This window comes from Micrasema longulum, unplaced genomic scaffold, assembly GCF_059751315.1.
Source record: "Micrasema longulum isolate JH-2025_06_02 unplaced genomic scaffold, ASM5975131v1 h1tg000978l, whole genome shotgun sequence".
Lineage (NCBI taxonomy): Eukaryota > Metazoa > Arthropoda > Insecta > Trichoptera > Brachycentridae > Micrasema > Micrasema longulum.
This window is the reverse complement of record NW_028278168.1, coordinates 238,922-256,681: the sequence shown is the minus strand read 5'-3', so window position 1 is coordinate 256,681 and position 17,760 is coordinate 238,922. Positions and strand designations below refer to the sequence as shown.

The 17,760-nt window shown below is 33.3% G+C and overlaps 1 protein-coding gene across 8 annotated transcripts in view; it reads left to right on the top strand.

Moving 5' to 3' along the window:
* The first annotated feature begins 2,931 nt into the window (after positions 1 to 2,931).
* Positions 2,932 to 17,760, top strand: part of LOC148277808 (uncharacterized) — a 33,885-nt gene continuing 19,056 nt past the window's right edge. For 7 of the 8 annotated variants that reach the window (XR_015823366.1, XM_088232359.1, XM_088232358.1 and 4 more), the window contains exons 1-5: positions 2,936 to 3,140; positions 3,632 to 3,810; positions 5,618 to 5,866; positions 6,956 to 7,313; positions 7,888 to 7,959. Coding sequence is in view for 7 of the 8 variants with exons in the window: in XM_088232359.1 (XP_088088485.1) it covers positions 3,637 to 3,810; positions 5,618 to 5,866; positions 6,956 to 7,313; positions 7,888 to 7,959 (853 nt within the window). In the remaining variant the exon portion in view is untranslated. Of the gene's footprint in view, positions 3,141 to 3,631; positions 3,811 to 5,617; positions 5,867 to 6,955; positions 7,314 to 7,887; positions 7,960 to 17,760 lie in introns of all 8 variants that reach the window. The other variant, XM_088232355.1, reaches the window with a different exon arrangement.

Sequence of the window (17,760 nt, the reverse complement as noted above, 5' to 3'; positions counted from 1 at the left end):
AACTATACCGCCAAGGTGAAGGTATGACGTCTTTATCTTCCCATCATAATCGAGGCCCTGGGCCCCGATTACAATGGGAAGTTAATAGAGTTATCTTCGACTGTCTATAAAGAAAAACCGATATTTGTGTACGAATATGAGTATATTTGCATAAACATTTAAAGTATCTTTGTCGGTAACCTATAATTGAACATGTTTAGAATAAAAAAATATATGTATACAAATTCTGCTTTTCATACAGAAAACTTAATTTTACTTTGTAGATCAAATAAATGTTAACTTTCCATTGCAATCGGGGCCCTGGGCTGATATTCAGAACGCTTTTTAGCGCGGTAACTGCTGTCAGGTAAAATTCCTGACTAAAGAAATCGAGTTGAGATAAGTCCGCCTAGTCGTGCAATGGTTGGCTGGCCTACCATTCTTAAAGTCCAAGGTTCGATTTCTAAGGTGAAATTTGGATTTTAAAGGTTGTTTAAACTGCAATGGCTGGCACCTGAAGTGAAGGACTAATCACATTACCTTCATGTAACAGATGATTGAAATACGCTGCACTTGATTTACCAATGCAGTGCCCTATACACCACTGGGCGTGAAAAGGGAAATTACGATGATGATAATACATATTATAGGTACATCACATTAAACACGGAATATCAGATTTAAATTTCGTTAAATTATAGAATGTCACAAATCAAAAATGTTAAAAATGTAGGTTGGTTACTTTAGTTAGTTAGTTATAGGTAGTATGTATCCATTTTACTCAGATACAACTATATCTCCTTTTAGGTAAAAAAAAAACCACCAAAAGGTGGGTTTTTTTGTTAGTGCCTATTTTAATTTATGTTGGAATTCTATCAGTTTAGTTATGTGTTTTTTATTACACATTTTATGTTATTCATGTAACAATACATATATTTTTGCTCTCTGTTGTTTGTGTTTGTGTTTGTGTTTGTATTGTTATTCTTTCTGTTTGTCTTGTTATTATATTTATTATAATTTGTAGACAAAAACTGGATTTAAAATACAAACATGTTACACAATGCGTAATGTGATCAACTAAATTAATATGACAAGACCTTCTCCGAACGGTCTTTTATCTCGCTTAAAATATATTTGTATTGAACTAAATTTTGTAATTAGTAGGTATACCAAATATTGCCTTTACAACGCCTCCTATAATATATTCAATAGAAATAGAAATATAATACTATTGAGTTTTAAGATCGTGAAACAAAGAATAATTAATCTGGGTGTGAGGTGGTTTGACTTTTTAAGGAATGTAGAGATAGAACAACGGACACAGCAACCTCTGGTTATCAACTTTACTGTTTTCAAGCGGAGGCGATACAGTTGCTTGGGGCACATTTATTTATTTACGGTTCAATGAACGTTTTATAAAATTATAATAACGACAAAAAAACAAAAAGATGAAAAAAGTATGTATACATCAGTGTAAAATATCAATAAAAAGCAATTATAGCATTTGTAACTAATGGTGAATTAAATAAAATAGCAGTTACGAAAAAGAAAAAAGAAAAGGCCAATAAAAACTAAGAAGAAAAAAAAACTTTTTAAATTTTACTACAAAACATTTGTTACGTAAAGAAAAAAAGTTTGTTCGGAGGAAGACTTTAAAAATAAAAAAGTTAAATTTAATCGGGTAAAAAGTTTAAAACTCTCAGAAATAAATTAATACCTATGTAGCAATAACTAATTAGTAAAAAATAATATACGTATGTAAAAGGAAACGATGAAAAAAAAATGGACATTTTGAGAAACAACAGTTACTTTATCTTTGTAGAAAATCGTTGTTTATTAATAAATTCCCCAGAGGCTTTTAGATAATTTACAAATAAAATATATATAAAAAACACACAGGAACTGCGGATGCCTCTTGAGAGCCTTGATTGAATACTTGAAGGTTCTCGTGGTCCTGGACGTCCACGGTTGATAGTTAGTCGACAGTTCACGTCACGTCCGAACTACGTGACGCGGACCGTGACTTGAGATAACGCACAAGAGTTGGCCAACGAAAAGGCCGAGAGACTTTGTGAACACCATATATACTCCATCTAAGAAACGAGCGCGAGCATGCATTACCTAAGCATCTATTAAATGTATTGCAATTTATGATTTTGTTGATGACCGACTTCTTAGACATACCTACACGTTTTTCATTTTATGTACCTACGTTATATAAATATTATACTCAATGTGCAATTTTGTAAATTTAAAAAAGATACTTTTTTTGTTAGGTTTTTGGTAGGTTGTACTTACAAAAATGTCACATTTAATTTTAACCACAAAATATAATTAATACACAATATACCTAATTAAGTAGATAGGTAGGTATACAATGAATAAAAGTGTTCATTTTGAATATTTTTTTTATAAATTAATTTAATACGTTGTTTTCACTTATTACAAAAAGACTCGTTTTATTTTACGCAGCAAAAATATTACTTTGATGTTGGGTCAAATATTATTTTAGAAATTATATTTTTTTCTAAATTAGAACTATGAATTTATTTTATACATAAGAATAAGAAGATTCGCAATATAACTCCAATCCGCTTTTTCCGTGGTTTAACAATAACATTCATTCAATATTTTTCATTCAATCTTTTGTTTATTTTGATTCATATTATTTGGCCGTTTCGTGGTTTCGTTAGTTTTTCTTTTCGATTCATATGGGCACGTGATGTATCCAGTGTGCACATATCTAAAATTAGGTACATTATGCCAAAATTATATTTTGCATTTAACATTTTATAAATTTCGAAAAGATTTTATTCGACATATAAAAATTTAAGCGGCATCTGTATACTGTCATTTGAGTTGATGTTTAACAGTTTGGTTTTAAAATATTAAAAAAAAGTGATGTTCAAAGTTATCGTCGCTATAAATATTATGCACTGGCAACATCGGCTCATGCGCAGTGAGCTTTTGTGAGTTATTGCGCCGCTTCACGATAATGTGGTGACGGGCTTGGCCCATTTATTTCGCGTTCTCTAGTAGCGATAGTTTTCTGTTTTTGTTCGGGACGGTGGTAAAGCAAGCGTGATTTGTCAACAAAATTATATTTTGACTTTATATAATCTAGAATTTGCCTTAATAAATGTGGATAAATTAGAATTCAGGTAAGCAACAATAGATTTTCCGATACATTATGTACTTTTTATTGTGTACTGTGGGCGTTTTATAACAACATTAAGATATTAAGTCTAATAGCAAGGGATAAAGGTTTTTAAATATGTTCGTGAATACGTTTATGTGTCAATGTTATGAACTTTTTTCTGATGAAGCTTAGCTTTTATTAGAATTTTCGTCGCCATTTTAGTATTGTCGCGCTGGAAAAGCGGCCATTTTCTCGGTTGCCGCGTTGTCTTTTTTTATTTGGCGGAAACTTTCTAAAGTCGTGAATGCAACTTTGGGTCTATGTAACTTATTTTTGATTAAAAGCAGTATTTTTTTACTCGAAATCATACTTGTTGAGCAAATATATATTAAATGTATTAAAAATTGCACGTAAGCACTTTCAGTTTTCCCGTTATGCGTTATCCGGTAATTAGCGCTTTGACCTAGGAACCTTTGCGTTGGAAGCTCTCACGCGGAACTTTATTCTTTACAGTGAAAATGGATGACGATCAACAATTTTGTTTACGTTGGAACAATCACCAATCTACCCTAATATCAGTATTCGACACACTCTTGGAGAAAGGCATACATGTGGACTGCACATTGGCTGCCGAAGGACAAACTTTGAAGGCCCACAAAGTAGTCCTCTCCGCCTGCAGCCCCTATTTCGAGGTAATCCTACTTGTTTCCACATGCCGGTAATTACTTATCTCACTATTGTTATTGTAGCAAGTGTCAGTGTGACATTAGACTTCTGTATGTTTTCATCCAGCCATGTGGGTAGTATGTATAAATATTATGAATTTATGTATTTTCTATAAAAACATACTGTGTATATATTACCATTTCATTTGTCTGTATTACCCAATGATTGATAAATCATAATACTCATATTTAATATGTAACAGCACTGTACATACACTGGTGTTCCGTGCAATACCGAATACCGTGTAAAAAATACAAAATATTTCCTTGTATAAAAATCAATTCAGGATATAAAAATAAAAAAAAACTTTTTTGAGATTTTTTTTATATCACCATCAGACATAGTAATATCCGTTTACGCACATTTGGTACATCATTTTTATCACTCGCGATATCCAGAATATTCCACGCCTACCTCTGCGTAGGAAAGTTAAAAAATGAGTCATGGTATCCGTTAAGCATTGTTTAATTAATGTTCCATAGGAAAAAAAACCACTTTGTTATTTTGAATATTCTAGTTTAAAATCACCTTTCTAAATAAACATTTCACGCCGACCATGTCAATAATTGAACTCTTAACCCCTTACATGGTAGACGAATGCGCCACCTTCTGCATACTGAGTAGTGGGTGTGAAAATTCCCATCACCGTTATAATGTCGACAGTACTCTTATCACTCCTGTCTCCGTGGAATTAAAACATCGGTATTCTAATGTTTTTTGGGTAGTGTCGCAACAATCCTTTTAACTTTATTCACAGAAGTCAGTACAAATTTATTTAGTCTTTAGCAGACTTAGGCTTAATTTTTTTTTTTTTTGCCGAACTAAATGCTCGTCTGAACTTGTCTAACTTATTTGTAAAAAAGGTGGCAAAATCAGCTGTAGCACCTGTATTAGGTGTCTGCTATACAGTCACCACAAACAGATTAAATGCTTTGCCAGAGTTGTCAGAGGCTTTCTCTGATTAGTGAGTTTTGTACACCAGTAACTTGATTTAGTTTCTTTATAAATGTTCTGTTAAAGGCTTGCATTTGTATCCGTATTGACCGGTCTGAAGTTGACAGTGTTTTTACGTCTTAGACTTCTCAACTCTTTCTGACTTCACTGACATCTCTCTTCCAATCTCTAGTGTTTATAATTTTATGTATTATTTTATACTCAATTTAATATAATACTTTTTTAATGTTTATTTACATCAATTCAATACAAATGATTGATGAGTCATTTTTAATTCGGGTTGTGGTCCCGTGGCTAGGTTGCGGACTCACTTTTGTGTTTACTGTAACTTACTCAACTTGACAGTTTTGCCAGAGCGTGATCTGGGCACGCACAGATTTTTCTCTAGTGATGAGCCCAAGCTTGGTTCGGACAATTCTTGTTTTTTTACCAAATGGAATACATTTTCATACTGAATTTAGTAGTTCACTAGAAATTTCGGACGTCTTTTCTCACCAAAATCCAAATGTTAGTTGGCTAGTCTGTAAAGGTCCTGTAAACATGAAATAAATAAGCAAGTTAAATATGATACTTTCATAAATATATTTTTTATACAATAAAATAATGTGTCCTCACTGGGGTAACCCGTGCCGAGGACACTTAACAATATACTTTTTATTTTTTGAAAACATAATATTAAGATAGAAATTTACAAAATTTTAAAACAGCATTACCCACAACTTAAAACACCTTTCTTTTTAAATCCCTCTTTATATTTATATTGTAAAACAAAGATACAAAAAATATAAACATGCTCTGTACATTTGTGCTATTTTCCAGGCGGTACTGAGCCAGCAGTATGACAAACACCCCATAATAATTCTTAAAGATGTGAAGTTCGCTGAGCTGCGAGCCATGATGGACTACATGTACCGGGGAGAAGTCAACATCTCCCAGGACCAACTCGGGGCTTTGCTCAAGGCCGCCGAGTCCCTCCAGATCAAGGGGCTGTCGGACAGCAAGCCCCCGGCCCCACCCCCTCCCGTAACACACACCACCGTCCCCCGCGCTGTCTCTCCTCCACCAAAGGTATAATTTACATTGCTTAAACATCCAAATATGTTTAAGGTTTTAAAGAGTTTTAATTCAATTTGTTGTTGACTCCATTAAAGTATTGTTTTTTTGATGTTATGAAAGAAGTGCTCATTTTCTTCTGTTTTGTATTTTGATCAATTTTAACACAGGTATTTATTTGTTCAGTAAAACCATAAATATTAGCTAGTTTATTCAACATAATATCCCACATCCGATAAAATAGTCATAACTCAAAAAAAGCAGAATTTCCAATGGAGCCTGAGAACTAAATAAACATGTTATATTTTTCATAAGATTATTTTTTTAGGCGTTTACCCTTTAAAGCATTGCCGACATGTCATTTACATTTAGATTTGTCTTAAAAAATGCTGTAACATTCTAAAAATAAAATTTCAACCATAAAAAACGGAGTTGAAATACGACAAGAATGGCGGAGCTCTAATTTTTTAAATTTTTTTTTTTATTATTTTTGCACCACAACAGGCCAGGAGGCCCAATTACAGTGGTGAATTACATCACAGAACACCCAGGCTTGAGAAAAATCACATTTAATTTTTGTGTTCTCACCGGGAATCGAACCCGGAACCTTCCGTCTGTGAGTTAAGCGTCTTGACCACTACACCACGGAGGCCGCCAAATAATATAATTGTTAGTATAAGTCAGACAGTATACAGAGACATCAAGCGAGTAAATCATAGAGCTAGAATTATATCAATTTTTTTAGCATATGAAGGTTATTCTTATAATTTATTCTGTATACTTAACTAAAAAAATATATTTTCGTTTTTTAATATAAAATTTGACCAACTCTTCTTTTGACCAGTCTGTTTTTTGGTTGTCTGAAAGTCCACCAAAGTATTTAAAGTTTTAAATAAAAAAAACAAAGATTTTTTGTGTTCTCATTATTTTATCACATGTGCAATTTTTACCTATATTCTCTGCAGTTTAAGTATCATAATTCGTTAAAATCTCTCTCTTAAATCGGGAAAGAATATTTTAAAATTATTATTGGATAGAGGAAAACAAATTTAAAATGTTTTAATGATAGTCTTATTGTAAAGTGAATATGTCACGATTGTGCAGGTATCACCGGGCAGCCCGTGCGCAGAAGAGCGCAGTCGCGAGGGCTCATTGAGCCCGCTCCGCCGCAAGCGCAAGAAGCGGCGCGCCTCCCTCTCCCCCGTGCCCCCCCCTGCCATCATACCCCCTGCGCTCCCACTCCTGCTCAACAACAACCCCGCTACGCCGCCTGACGACTGCATGGCCAAACTGAAGCTGCTGCAGCCCGAGCAGGCGGCAGCACCCGCCTCGCCCGCACCGGCGCCCTCCCTGGAGCCTGCCACGCTGGAGCCCAAGGCAGACGAGGACCAGCCCACGGAAGACGAGGGGGACAGCGAGGGAGAGCACGCCGGCACCAGTCACTCCCTCCAGGATTCCACAGGTACTGTCCACAAATGTTGAAAAATACTGCAAGTTCAGTCTTAATTGATCGGTGTACTATTTTCTGTATCCAGTTGGATGAAGTATGCAATTCTATGTGTGAAATAGAAGCGAAACTTTTAGAAATTTTAATTTCATATTCCGTTTATGTGGTGTATCATCATCATCGTCACTTCCCAGTTCGCTTCCCCTGGTAGGAGTGGATATGAAATATTGATTTTAAAGGTTTAAATGACAATATTCAATTGTTCCTGTACTGGCACCGGAAGCTTAGAACTGATCATGATTCATGCAAGAGATGATCGATTTACACTGCATTTGATTTACAACTGCAATGCTTTATACATCACAGGGTGTGGATAGAGACATGATGATACTATGTACAATATAGAATCTTTTGTAGTAAATGAAAGTATCTAAATTGTCAAATAAATTGTCCCCTGTAATAAATTTCTGCAAAACATTTATTCAAGTTGTTTACACTAGATTTACGATACGAACATTAATTTATCTTCCCATTTTCTTTTATGAAGCATTTTGATTAGTTCAGACTACTAACATTGTATACATTTCAGGATTTTCTTGGCACTTGGACAGATCTCAAGATGAAATGTCCTTAGGGACAGATGGACAAAGGGATACAACAGGTGAGGGTTTTGTACTCTTCCATAATCATCCCATACTCCCCCCACCCCCTGGCATTGCTATGTAAGAATATCTTATTTTACAATGATTGTATTCTGTTAAAAACGTATACAAATCAACTCACATTGGTTTCGTCAGTCAGCTACTATGATTTATACTATTTGAATGTATCGCAATCATGTTTGTGTGAAATATGAGGATCTTACATAGCAACACGTCAATTAAAACCCACTTATTAAATCTTCCGCTTTATTATCATCCCCATGTATGGTTTACAATTCCTTTATTCCAACACCAGAGATATTTAGTCTCGGAACAGTTAAAGTAATTGTGTGAATTATCGAGATGTTGATGATGGTTGAACTTAGCATATTGTATAGCCAAAAGGCATTGAATTATGTACCTGTGATATGTCCGTGCACAACATGCATACTGTCTACCTACCTGCTGCCTCTAATTATGTATAAGGACACCCGATGTATTCATTTTTTCATAGCCGTTCTATGATGTAACTTTTCGGTCTTGTTTATGAAAAAAAGTGATTTTAAGTGACTCAACAGTTAACAACGGATTGGTAATTGGTTTTAAATGTAACCTTTATGGTGAGGTAATGATTCATCACCAGGTAAGTACCTTTCATTATTTTTTTTATTCATTTATAAGTTTTATTCTCAGCATTTGTATCTGTGCTGAGACCTACTTAGTATATTATTTTTATATCAATTCTTAATAACTGTAAATCTTTAAAATTACATATTTAAACTACATAGTCCAATCAATGCATTCTAATACAAAAAAAAAATATGCTTGACGATATCCTGGGGTTATTACTACAACTAGGTAACTTCAATGTCATCAATTTTGAGTTAACCACTTAAAACACATTTTTGTATCCTCCTCCATAAATTCTACAAATAGGCAAGGCGTGCATTCAAATCATCATAATATTATTTGAATGCATCACGACTTGTCTATTTGTAGCATTCATGGAGGAAGATACAAAGATGTGTTTTAGTGGTTAACTTAAAAATCCTGATTTAGAAGTTACCTAATTGTAGTAATTACCCCACAATACAATGTAGTTAAATACTTGTATCAGTTTATATATCTAACTTTGAATCCTCAGTATATTTTGTATATAAAAAATAACTGAAAATTTGCTTTTAATGGTAGATGGAATAGATAGAGCATGTTATGTGCAATAACATGCAAGTTCACAGAAAAAGGCATAAAATGTCCAACATAAAAATTACAGAAAGTGGTTCTCCTTTTTCTTATCTTCATGTTTTCATAAAACTAATAAATGAATTTGTTGAATCATTCAATGTTGCCAGACCCGTACAATTTTACCAACTCAACTATGGCAGCTTAAATTGATTACAATATAGTTTACATTGATTACAATATTCAATTGTTTTTTATATTAAATTTATCAAGAAGAAAACACCAATAATTTATCTGTGAAATAGTAGAATACTATTTTTAGCATTTTACTCAGCCCTATATTTGTATTTATATTTGCATGGAATTCTTAGCGTTTGCCTGTTGTATTGTGTATGTAAATACATAATATTTAGTTTATATGTTTTCTATGATCTAAATTATTATCAAATTCAGTAATGCTCTATGATCTCCGTGTGATTTGATATCCATGTTAGTTATAATTCAACAATCACCTGCTGTGATCAATGTTATAAAGCATTAAAAAGATATGTAGAAATAATGTTATTTTTATTAAAGTGTAAAGAAATTTTATTTTACGTTCATTTAGCAACATTAATTAGAATATTAATAAATTGTACTATATTCCAACTCCACGGGACTATTGTCCTGTGATTAATGAATGACTGTATTATAGATGATATTAATTAGATCATTATTAGTTTACTTAGAAACCTTTGGTATAAATCTGATACTTCAGGGCCGCAATTATAAATGCTATCTTCATCGGTACATACCGAGGCGGTATACTTAACTTCTTACTATCTCTATCTACCTTGGTTTATTATACCGACTTATTATTTTGACGTCATATGATCGAATCCAACCAATGAATGATGCCGAAAATTTAGTCCACTTTCCTTGCTCTTAATTTAAATTTGAAATAGTTCATATTTTAAATAGGCTTCTGTGATAAAAAGTGGCCGGTTTAAAGCGATTATAAACTCCAATAAATCCTTATTCAACCAAAAAATGTTTTATCAAATTCAACAAGATTTTTATCTGACTTTTGACAATTATCGGGACGGTATGCTTAACTTTCGTCTGTATTTATCTACTAAGCTATTACAAAGCCAGCTGTTTTGACATCTCGATACATATACTGAGGAAGATAGTAGAACAGATGGAAAAAATATAATATCTAAATTTATTTTTTATGGTGGCAATGTTTTTACAGCTAGATGCTCTTGTTACGTTAATAGGGCAGCATCTAGTCGTTGGGATTAAACACTGACAGTTATGTCAGAATTTAATTAGACTTCAAAATTAACTTATTTCTCTCTCATATTTTAAATAGGCCTTTAAGAAAAAAACTGGCCACCTCAGAACTGATCTAACCACCTTAAAACTTGAAGGTGAGGGGTCGGTATTGCATCTTCATAATCGCTCGGGATAATTTATCTTCAACTATACATACCATTATGGTGAAGGTGTGACATCCTTAACTTCCCATCGTAATCGCGGCCCTGATCACATTATATTTCTTAATATATATATTTTATACATATTTGAGTATTGATTGCTAAATATCTGTATAATTGCATGGTTTGATTCATAAATTGTTGATCTCTGTAAAGTTATTTTGGTTCTATCGATGGAAGAATCTAGGTTCACATAGGTAAGTATATGAAGTAACAATTTGATTTGCACTAAATCTTCAAATATGAAATATTTAGATCTTGAGTTTACATAAATAATTTTCTCCAGTGTAATTAGATTTACTTGATATCATCAAAGGAATTGGTAAGTTGCTACCTGACTGTTCTGCTTTAAAACATAAAAAATATATGTACTTTAAAATTTCAGCTTTCTAACATTATGCATGATGATTCAAGCTTATGTTTTAGTAAATTTGTAGTTACATGCAATCAATAAATATTTTCTTGCGAGTTTATGTATTTAAAGATAAACATATTCAGCCACCATATAAATGTGTTCTTAAGTAGTTACTAGCCATTCCCATAAGATAAATATATTTCATATTTATTAGATTTCATCAAGATCGATTTTAATGGAATTCTACCTAAAAAGGTATACTGAAGGAGCTTCGGGAATGTTATGGATTAAAGTAGGTAAATAAATGTATTTGTATGGTAAGACAACCTATTTTATTATTTATTTTGGGTTCTCACCCTGTAATAATATATTGGGAACTTCTTAATGTCCTTTTTTTTTTATTCGTGTTTGGCACTCGCCCTCGACTCAGTAGTCCAGCTCTTTAAAGAGACCTAGGCATGGAAGGAAAGAATCAACGCATTCTTTGCTGCTGAGTAGCATATCAACGCAGCAGGCAAAAACCAGCTGAAAATGAAATAAAAACTTAGCTTAACTTAATCAGTTATTTTTAGTAAAATTTGGAATACACACTATGTATGTGTGCACCCCAATGTCGCATTTCTTTTTAAAACCAATTGTTTAAAATAATGGCGTTACATAGTAGTTAGTTATCACATATTTATAAAAATATTTTGTAAAAAATATTCTAATCATGTGCAGTTTTCTTTTCCACTCGAAAGTCTTTCTTACAGGTGTTAGCATAAAATATGTTTCTATGGTTGCCATCCCAGCTCTCATGTATAAATTTATCCCAGGTTTAAAAGGCCCCTAAAGTTAAAAATGTTCTTAGCGACCGTGGCCGAGCAACCCTTGTGGCATGGTTGATATGAAATATATATTTAAAAGGGTGTTTTCACGCTATAATATTTCATAGTCCCTGGAGGGTAAGACTGATCATCTTATCTTCATGTAATTAAAATGATCAAGATACGCTGCGATTGGTTTACCAATGCGGCGTCCTATGCACCATTAGGTGCGGAAAGGGAGTGATGATGTGGCAGAATGACTGCTAGCATACCAATCTACGCGACCCAAACTAAACTAGTTTTAGTCGTAGTTCTTTATTTGAACGGTTGTATATTATATTGTCGGGTACTTGGACTAGAAAGATAAATCTTTATGCTTGCTTTCTTTAGAAAGCATCAGGTTCTTAACGTCTTGGACGTACACTGCTGACTAGTATTGGCAGTTCTTGTCGGAACTAAGAGATGCAAACTTGACTTGGGAGGATCCACAGAAGCTGATAGCTGACAGCATCTATCTGCCTGGAAGCTTTTCGTGGACACCATATGCTCCGATTGGGGAGCGGATATGGAATAATCATGAGAAAAAGACTCATACAGCAGTTATTGGAGAATGAAAAAGATGGTAGATAATATCCTTATTATCTTAGCAATTCTTCCTGAAAATATTTAGGTGGGTTATTAAACATTAATTCTACTAACGTTTCATCCTCCTGTGGAATAAACCATCACATGCATCACAGCCGGACTCCTTGACTGCACTGCCTCAGGAGTGACTGCGTCCGTGGCCGGTCGTCTGTCATATGAGGCTGTGAGTCGCGGTTGCTATGAACCGAATTGTACCTTAAGGCATAAGACTGATCACTAATGTGCATTAAAATTCAGTGTCCTTAACACTACCAGGTGTGGCAAGGGCCATAAAAATGTTATTTTATGATTGAATATGTAAGTATTATATTATGTATTCTTTTTTTTATTGAGTAGGCACATCACTGTTTTCAATGAAAAATACAGTTTACCTTATTGCATTACATTGTGGTTACAAATACATATTCTGTTAGTCTTATTAAGGGGGTACTTTGAATTGGTATAAAGAATTCAGTGAGAGTAAGTCGTTTCTTTTTAATATCTGAAATGTAAATCAGGGATTATTTTTTAAAACAAACTGTTTTTTAATGTAATTAATATAGTAATTATTTAGAGTCGTTATTATTATAAATACAATTCTTACGCCTTATCAGTACAAATATACCTAACACAAGGTACTCAATAACGCACAGATCCATAGAGACGACGTAATACGACACTCGAGATGCAGCACGAGGTCACTCCCGAGCGGGAATTTTAAAACTGTTTGGTCGATTTTTGCCCTCTCTGTTTAAAATCTTTTATAATATAATCCTAAGAGTTATTCAGAGATCTCACTCATCAACAAATGTTCAGGGAATATTTTGATGCAAACTTTTTGGCCTGTGAAGACAAAAATGTCTAATGACAGTTACCGCGTATGTAAAACAAATTCCTACAAGAGCTAGTCTCTTAGTATCTTTGTTCAATTAACCAAACATTAAAACATCGGCCATGCGATGCAGAATTAAAACAAGTTTTTGGACAACAGCAACAGGGTTATTTTGATTAAGCCCAGGACCTAATTAGACTAAAAAAATATTTAATGCAATGTTTGAATATTTTTATGCTAATATGCTGAAATTTTCATGATGTACAAATATCGAGCTGGGCTGTGGTCCCCCCGTGGGTAGTGTCGTGAATGGCTGTTTTGCGGATCAGGTTTCGTCTCACAAAATCGTACTTCACATGTTCTAAAAAGCTTTAATATAAAAATACGTCTGTAAAAACAAGCCTCTTATTTCAGTGTCCAATATACAGTTTTTTGCAATGCACACAACATCGTAGTTGTAAAGTCTTTGAGGTGATTTTCACAAAAATGGCGCTATATGAATTATCCATATACAGTGAAACCTCTATCTATCGTTCCTCGAATAATCGTTTTCCCGGATGTGTCGTTTATTTCTTCCAACTCCGAAATAATTTCATATAAAACATTAAAAAAATTGATCGCATCGATCGCTTCTCTATCCACCATTTTACCGCATTCATCGTTTGAATTACGATGCGTATTTGACATATTTTAATATTTTGTGTATGTTCTAATGCGCAGAACATTCGAAAGAGAAATAGAGATATAATGACAATTAGAACAAGTTAAGGTTTCTGAAAATGATTGGCTAAGACTTGATACACAGACAAATTTCAACAATTTTGCTACATTTGACGACAATATCCCAACGTGTGGGATAGAAACTATCAAGCTTGTGTGACGCAAGGTTGAAGGAGACAACTGAAGAGGTCGATATTGATGAAGAGGAGCCGCCGCCTGTACCTTCTACTTCACTTGACTATCTTCTAAAAACATTCTACTACTCACATTCAATAACTGATGCCGAAAAAAATATTATTTGCAAAGCCCAAAATATAATGCTGACTTACGAGAATAAAACAAGAAAAAAACAAATGTCGATAAAAGATTATTTCCAATGCAATAAACTTTAATATTTTTTTTGTTTTTGTTCTGCTTTCTAATTTTATTTAAATACATTTATTTACACCTGAAACTTTTATCTTTTTTAGAATTTTAACCTGCCAATGGTAATGCAGATTGCCAGGGCGGTATCTTTACCCGATCTTATCTCCTCGTGTATTGACCTCTTATTCCCGCATTCATAGTTTATTTCAATAAGTCCCTTTAAAAACGTTAGATAGAGGTTTCACTGTATATATATATATATATATAAATATATATCAATTTAGTCATAGTCCTTCAAACACGCGTTGAAGACAAAAAAAATCTTTGTTTGAATGTACATAATGTTGAATTTGGAGTACATTAATATCAGTTAGGCGCAAAGTAAAAGAGCCTCCAACGATAAGACTAATCACACTCGCCGACGTCACAGTGTGATCTTGGGAAATTGTTTTGACCATAATTTGTTCAAACAATGAGTTCTAAGTGAGTCTGATTTTTATGGTGCCTTGTAGATGAAGTGAGAGGAAGAGACCAGCGAGCGGTGCATTTGTATCACGTTTTTATTAACTGCCTTGAGTCGCTACCACGCATTTTGGCGTATGTGCTATGTGACATATGTACGTCTAGTAATTAATAACTTCATAATTTTATCAAAAAGAAACACCCACACTTAATTCTTATTACCGTTTTTTTTAATTAAGTAACGTACTATAGGTAATCAGTAATAATGACTTGTGGACTCTTGATCCGAAGGTCCGAGGTTTGAACCCGCTTTAACACAACTTGTTTCCCATTTTCTTACACGGTTATTTACGACTAAAATAAAATGCTCCCAAAATTGAAATATCTGGGTAAATCATAAGAATGCAAATATTTCTTTTTTAAAAATTGACAAATTTGTATGCATTCTGATTATTCTGTGTCTTTGGTACTAATGATAAATCACTGATATTTATACAGAACTCTACTCTGGTTTTTGTTATACTAAATGCATAAATACTATGTACTTATAAAAATTAATTGTTTTTAAATGTTCCTAAATCGGGCATATTCGATTCAACGGATTCAACATCTCTAATTTACATACAATTGAACGCAGAAAGCAGCCGGTCCACAATTTAAAAAAATATATATATCGGTGTTATCGGATGCAGTAAGGTCAATTCTATGTTTTAATTCAATTCTATGTCTAATTCAGCCAGACCGCTTTCATACAAAAAACTGTAATAATCACCTTCAGAAAATAGTGTCGGATCACAAAAATGGCATTTCTCAATTAAAACACCCACAATACTGGAAAAATTTAAGGTACTTTAAAAATCTTAAAACTGGTCAAATACACAGTTAGGTTCTTGTTTGTAATATAAAAAACTAATATATTCATTGTTTACCATTTGTCAAAGTCAAAAACATGTCGTACTGTTGTGTAGATTTAATTATTCACTCTTTTCATAAAAGTGATATTATCTCAGTTTCACTTTTCTATGGCTGGCTGCTTTCTGTCTAACTACATTCAATTATTTTACCTTGATTGGTGCCGTTTTGAAAAAGTGTTACCGCTTGAAGTAAGTAATCTTGGTCTAGCCTTGAAATTTTATATGTTAATAAGGATTATGGAAATAGTAATCTAGAATCTAAAGCTACAATCAATCTCCTACCGTCTTGTCAGGCAAAAACACCTTACCGTAATTTAAAAAAAGTGCTTCTTTAATTATTGCACAAATTTAGTTAAGTACACATGTTTTTGGGTCAGTAATACAAAACAAAAAACTGGTATACAGTGGTCACTGACAGTTAATAAATAGACACATTATTTCTGTACTAACTACATCGATGCCCTTAACGATTTGAAAATGAACAGATAGCATATTTCCTCTGTTCATATTTATGTATGTGTAACTTGTTTCTATATATATGTAGATACCACACTAGCTGTCAGTGTGATTCTATATTCAGACTTCTATATTCCCTTCTATAAAATGTTCTTCACCTCTATTGTAATACAGTCAAACTTGGTTATAACGATCTCAGATATAATGAGGAAACAGTTGACACTTTGTTTGTGTGTCAACTGTTTGTGTTTGTGGTTTTCTTCAGTTTGTTATTCACTTTTATAATGAGCATCTTCTCTGACATACCAAGCAAAAATATTGTTAACAGCTGGGCAAAAACTCTTCAATTGTTTAAAAATATAATTGTCGAAATAAGAACCTAAGTGATAAAATCTGGGATCGGTTTACGTTTATGAAATTATGTAAGTGTCTAAGTACCCGATTGGTGTTTTCGCTGACAACATTGACTAAGTATCACACATATGGTTGAAATTGCACGTAAAAAATACAAGCTTTGTGAACTAAGTAAGCAAACTCAGCACCTCATTACAATTTACAACTTCTTTTGTAGTTTATGAATGACATCCTTATTTCGGGGGTTTTTACAATGTTTTTTATTTATGTTCTATGGTCAACGCATAATGAACATTACAAGTGGGTGATGTCAGAAAAGTTAAAACCTAACCCTTGAATTGTAAATGTGACTACTAACAAGCGGAAGTGTTTCAATTTGCGAAAAAGTGGCGATTATTTGTAAAATAGACTGTGGTGTGAAATATGTTGAAGTGTGTAAAAAGTTTTCTCTATCCTTATCGCATTATGAATGTTTATTTATCTGAATTTGAAGTTTAGAAACTCCTATGTTTGTAAGTTTCATTTATTTAAATGGGTGTTTTCACACTAGAATATTTCATAGTCCCTGGACCGGTACCTGAAGCGTAAGACTGATTATCTCACCTTCATGTTACAAAAATGATCAAGATACGCTGCGATTGGTGTACCAATGCAGTGCCCTATGCACAATTAGGTCCTAATGATGTTTGCAAGTATTTATTATAATTTTCAATAGTGACAATATGCAATGGCAATTGGATTTTAAAAAAACCTTTCTCCGGTATAACGAGCAAATTCAGTCGGTCCTGTCTTCCTCGTAATAATTGGATAGACTGAAAATATTGTTGATATTACCAGCTGGTCAATGAAGTATAAAAGAAAAATATTTTCAGACGTTGCCTAGTATGTAAATGAAATAATTTGATCAGAATATCACCCACATTAATGAAGGTTTCAGCTCTTTGACATCACAAAGATTAACAAATAAAAAAATTGAAGGAATATAGCTGTTCAGACATAGGCAGAATGGTGAATGTTACAGTGTGTAAAGTGGCCACTTAAACCAGCTAATGACAGGACATAAGCCCTGTAAATGCTTAGACTTCTATAAAATGTTCTTGTCTAAAGTCCATTTGAGAATTGGGCACTTGTAACACGTTTATTCAACTATACATCATCGACAATGGTTAATTTTCTCGTTGTATAATTACCTTATAAACTACAAACTGAATCACTCACTTGTTGCATCACTCAATAAGTTCGTAAGATGACATATAGTTGGTGCCACTATTG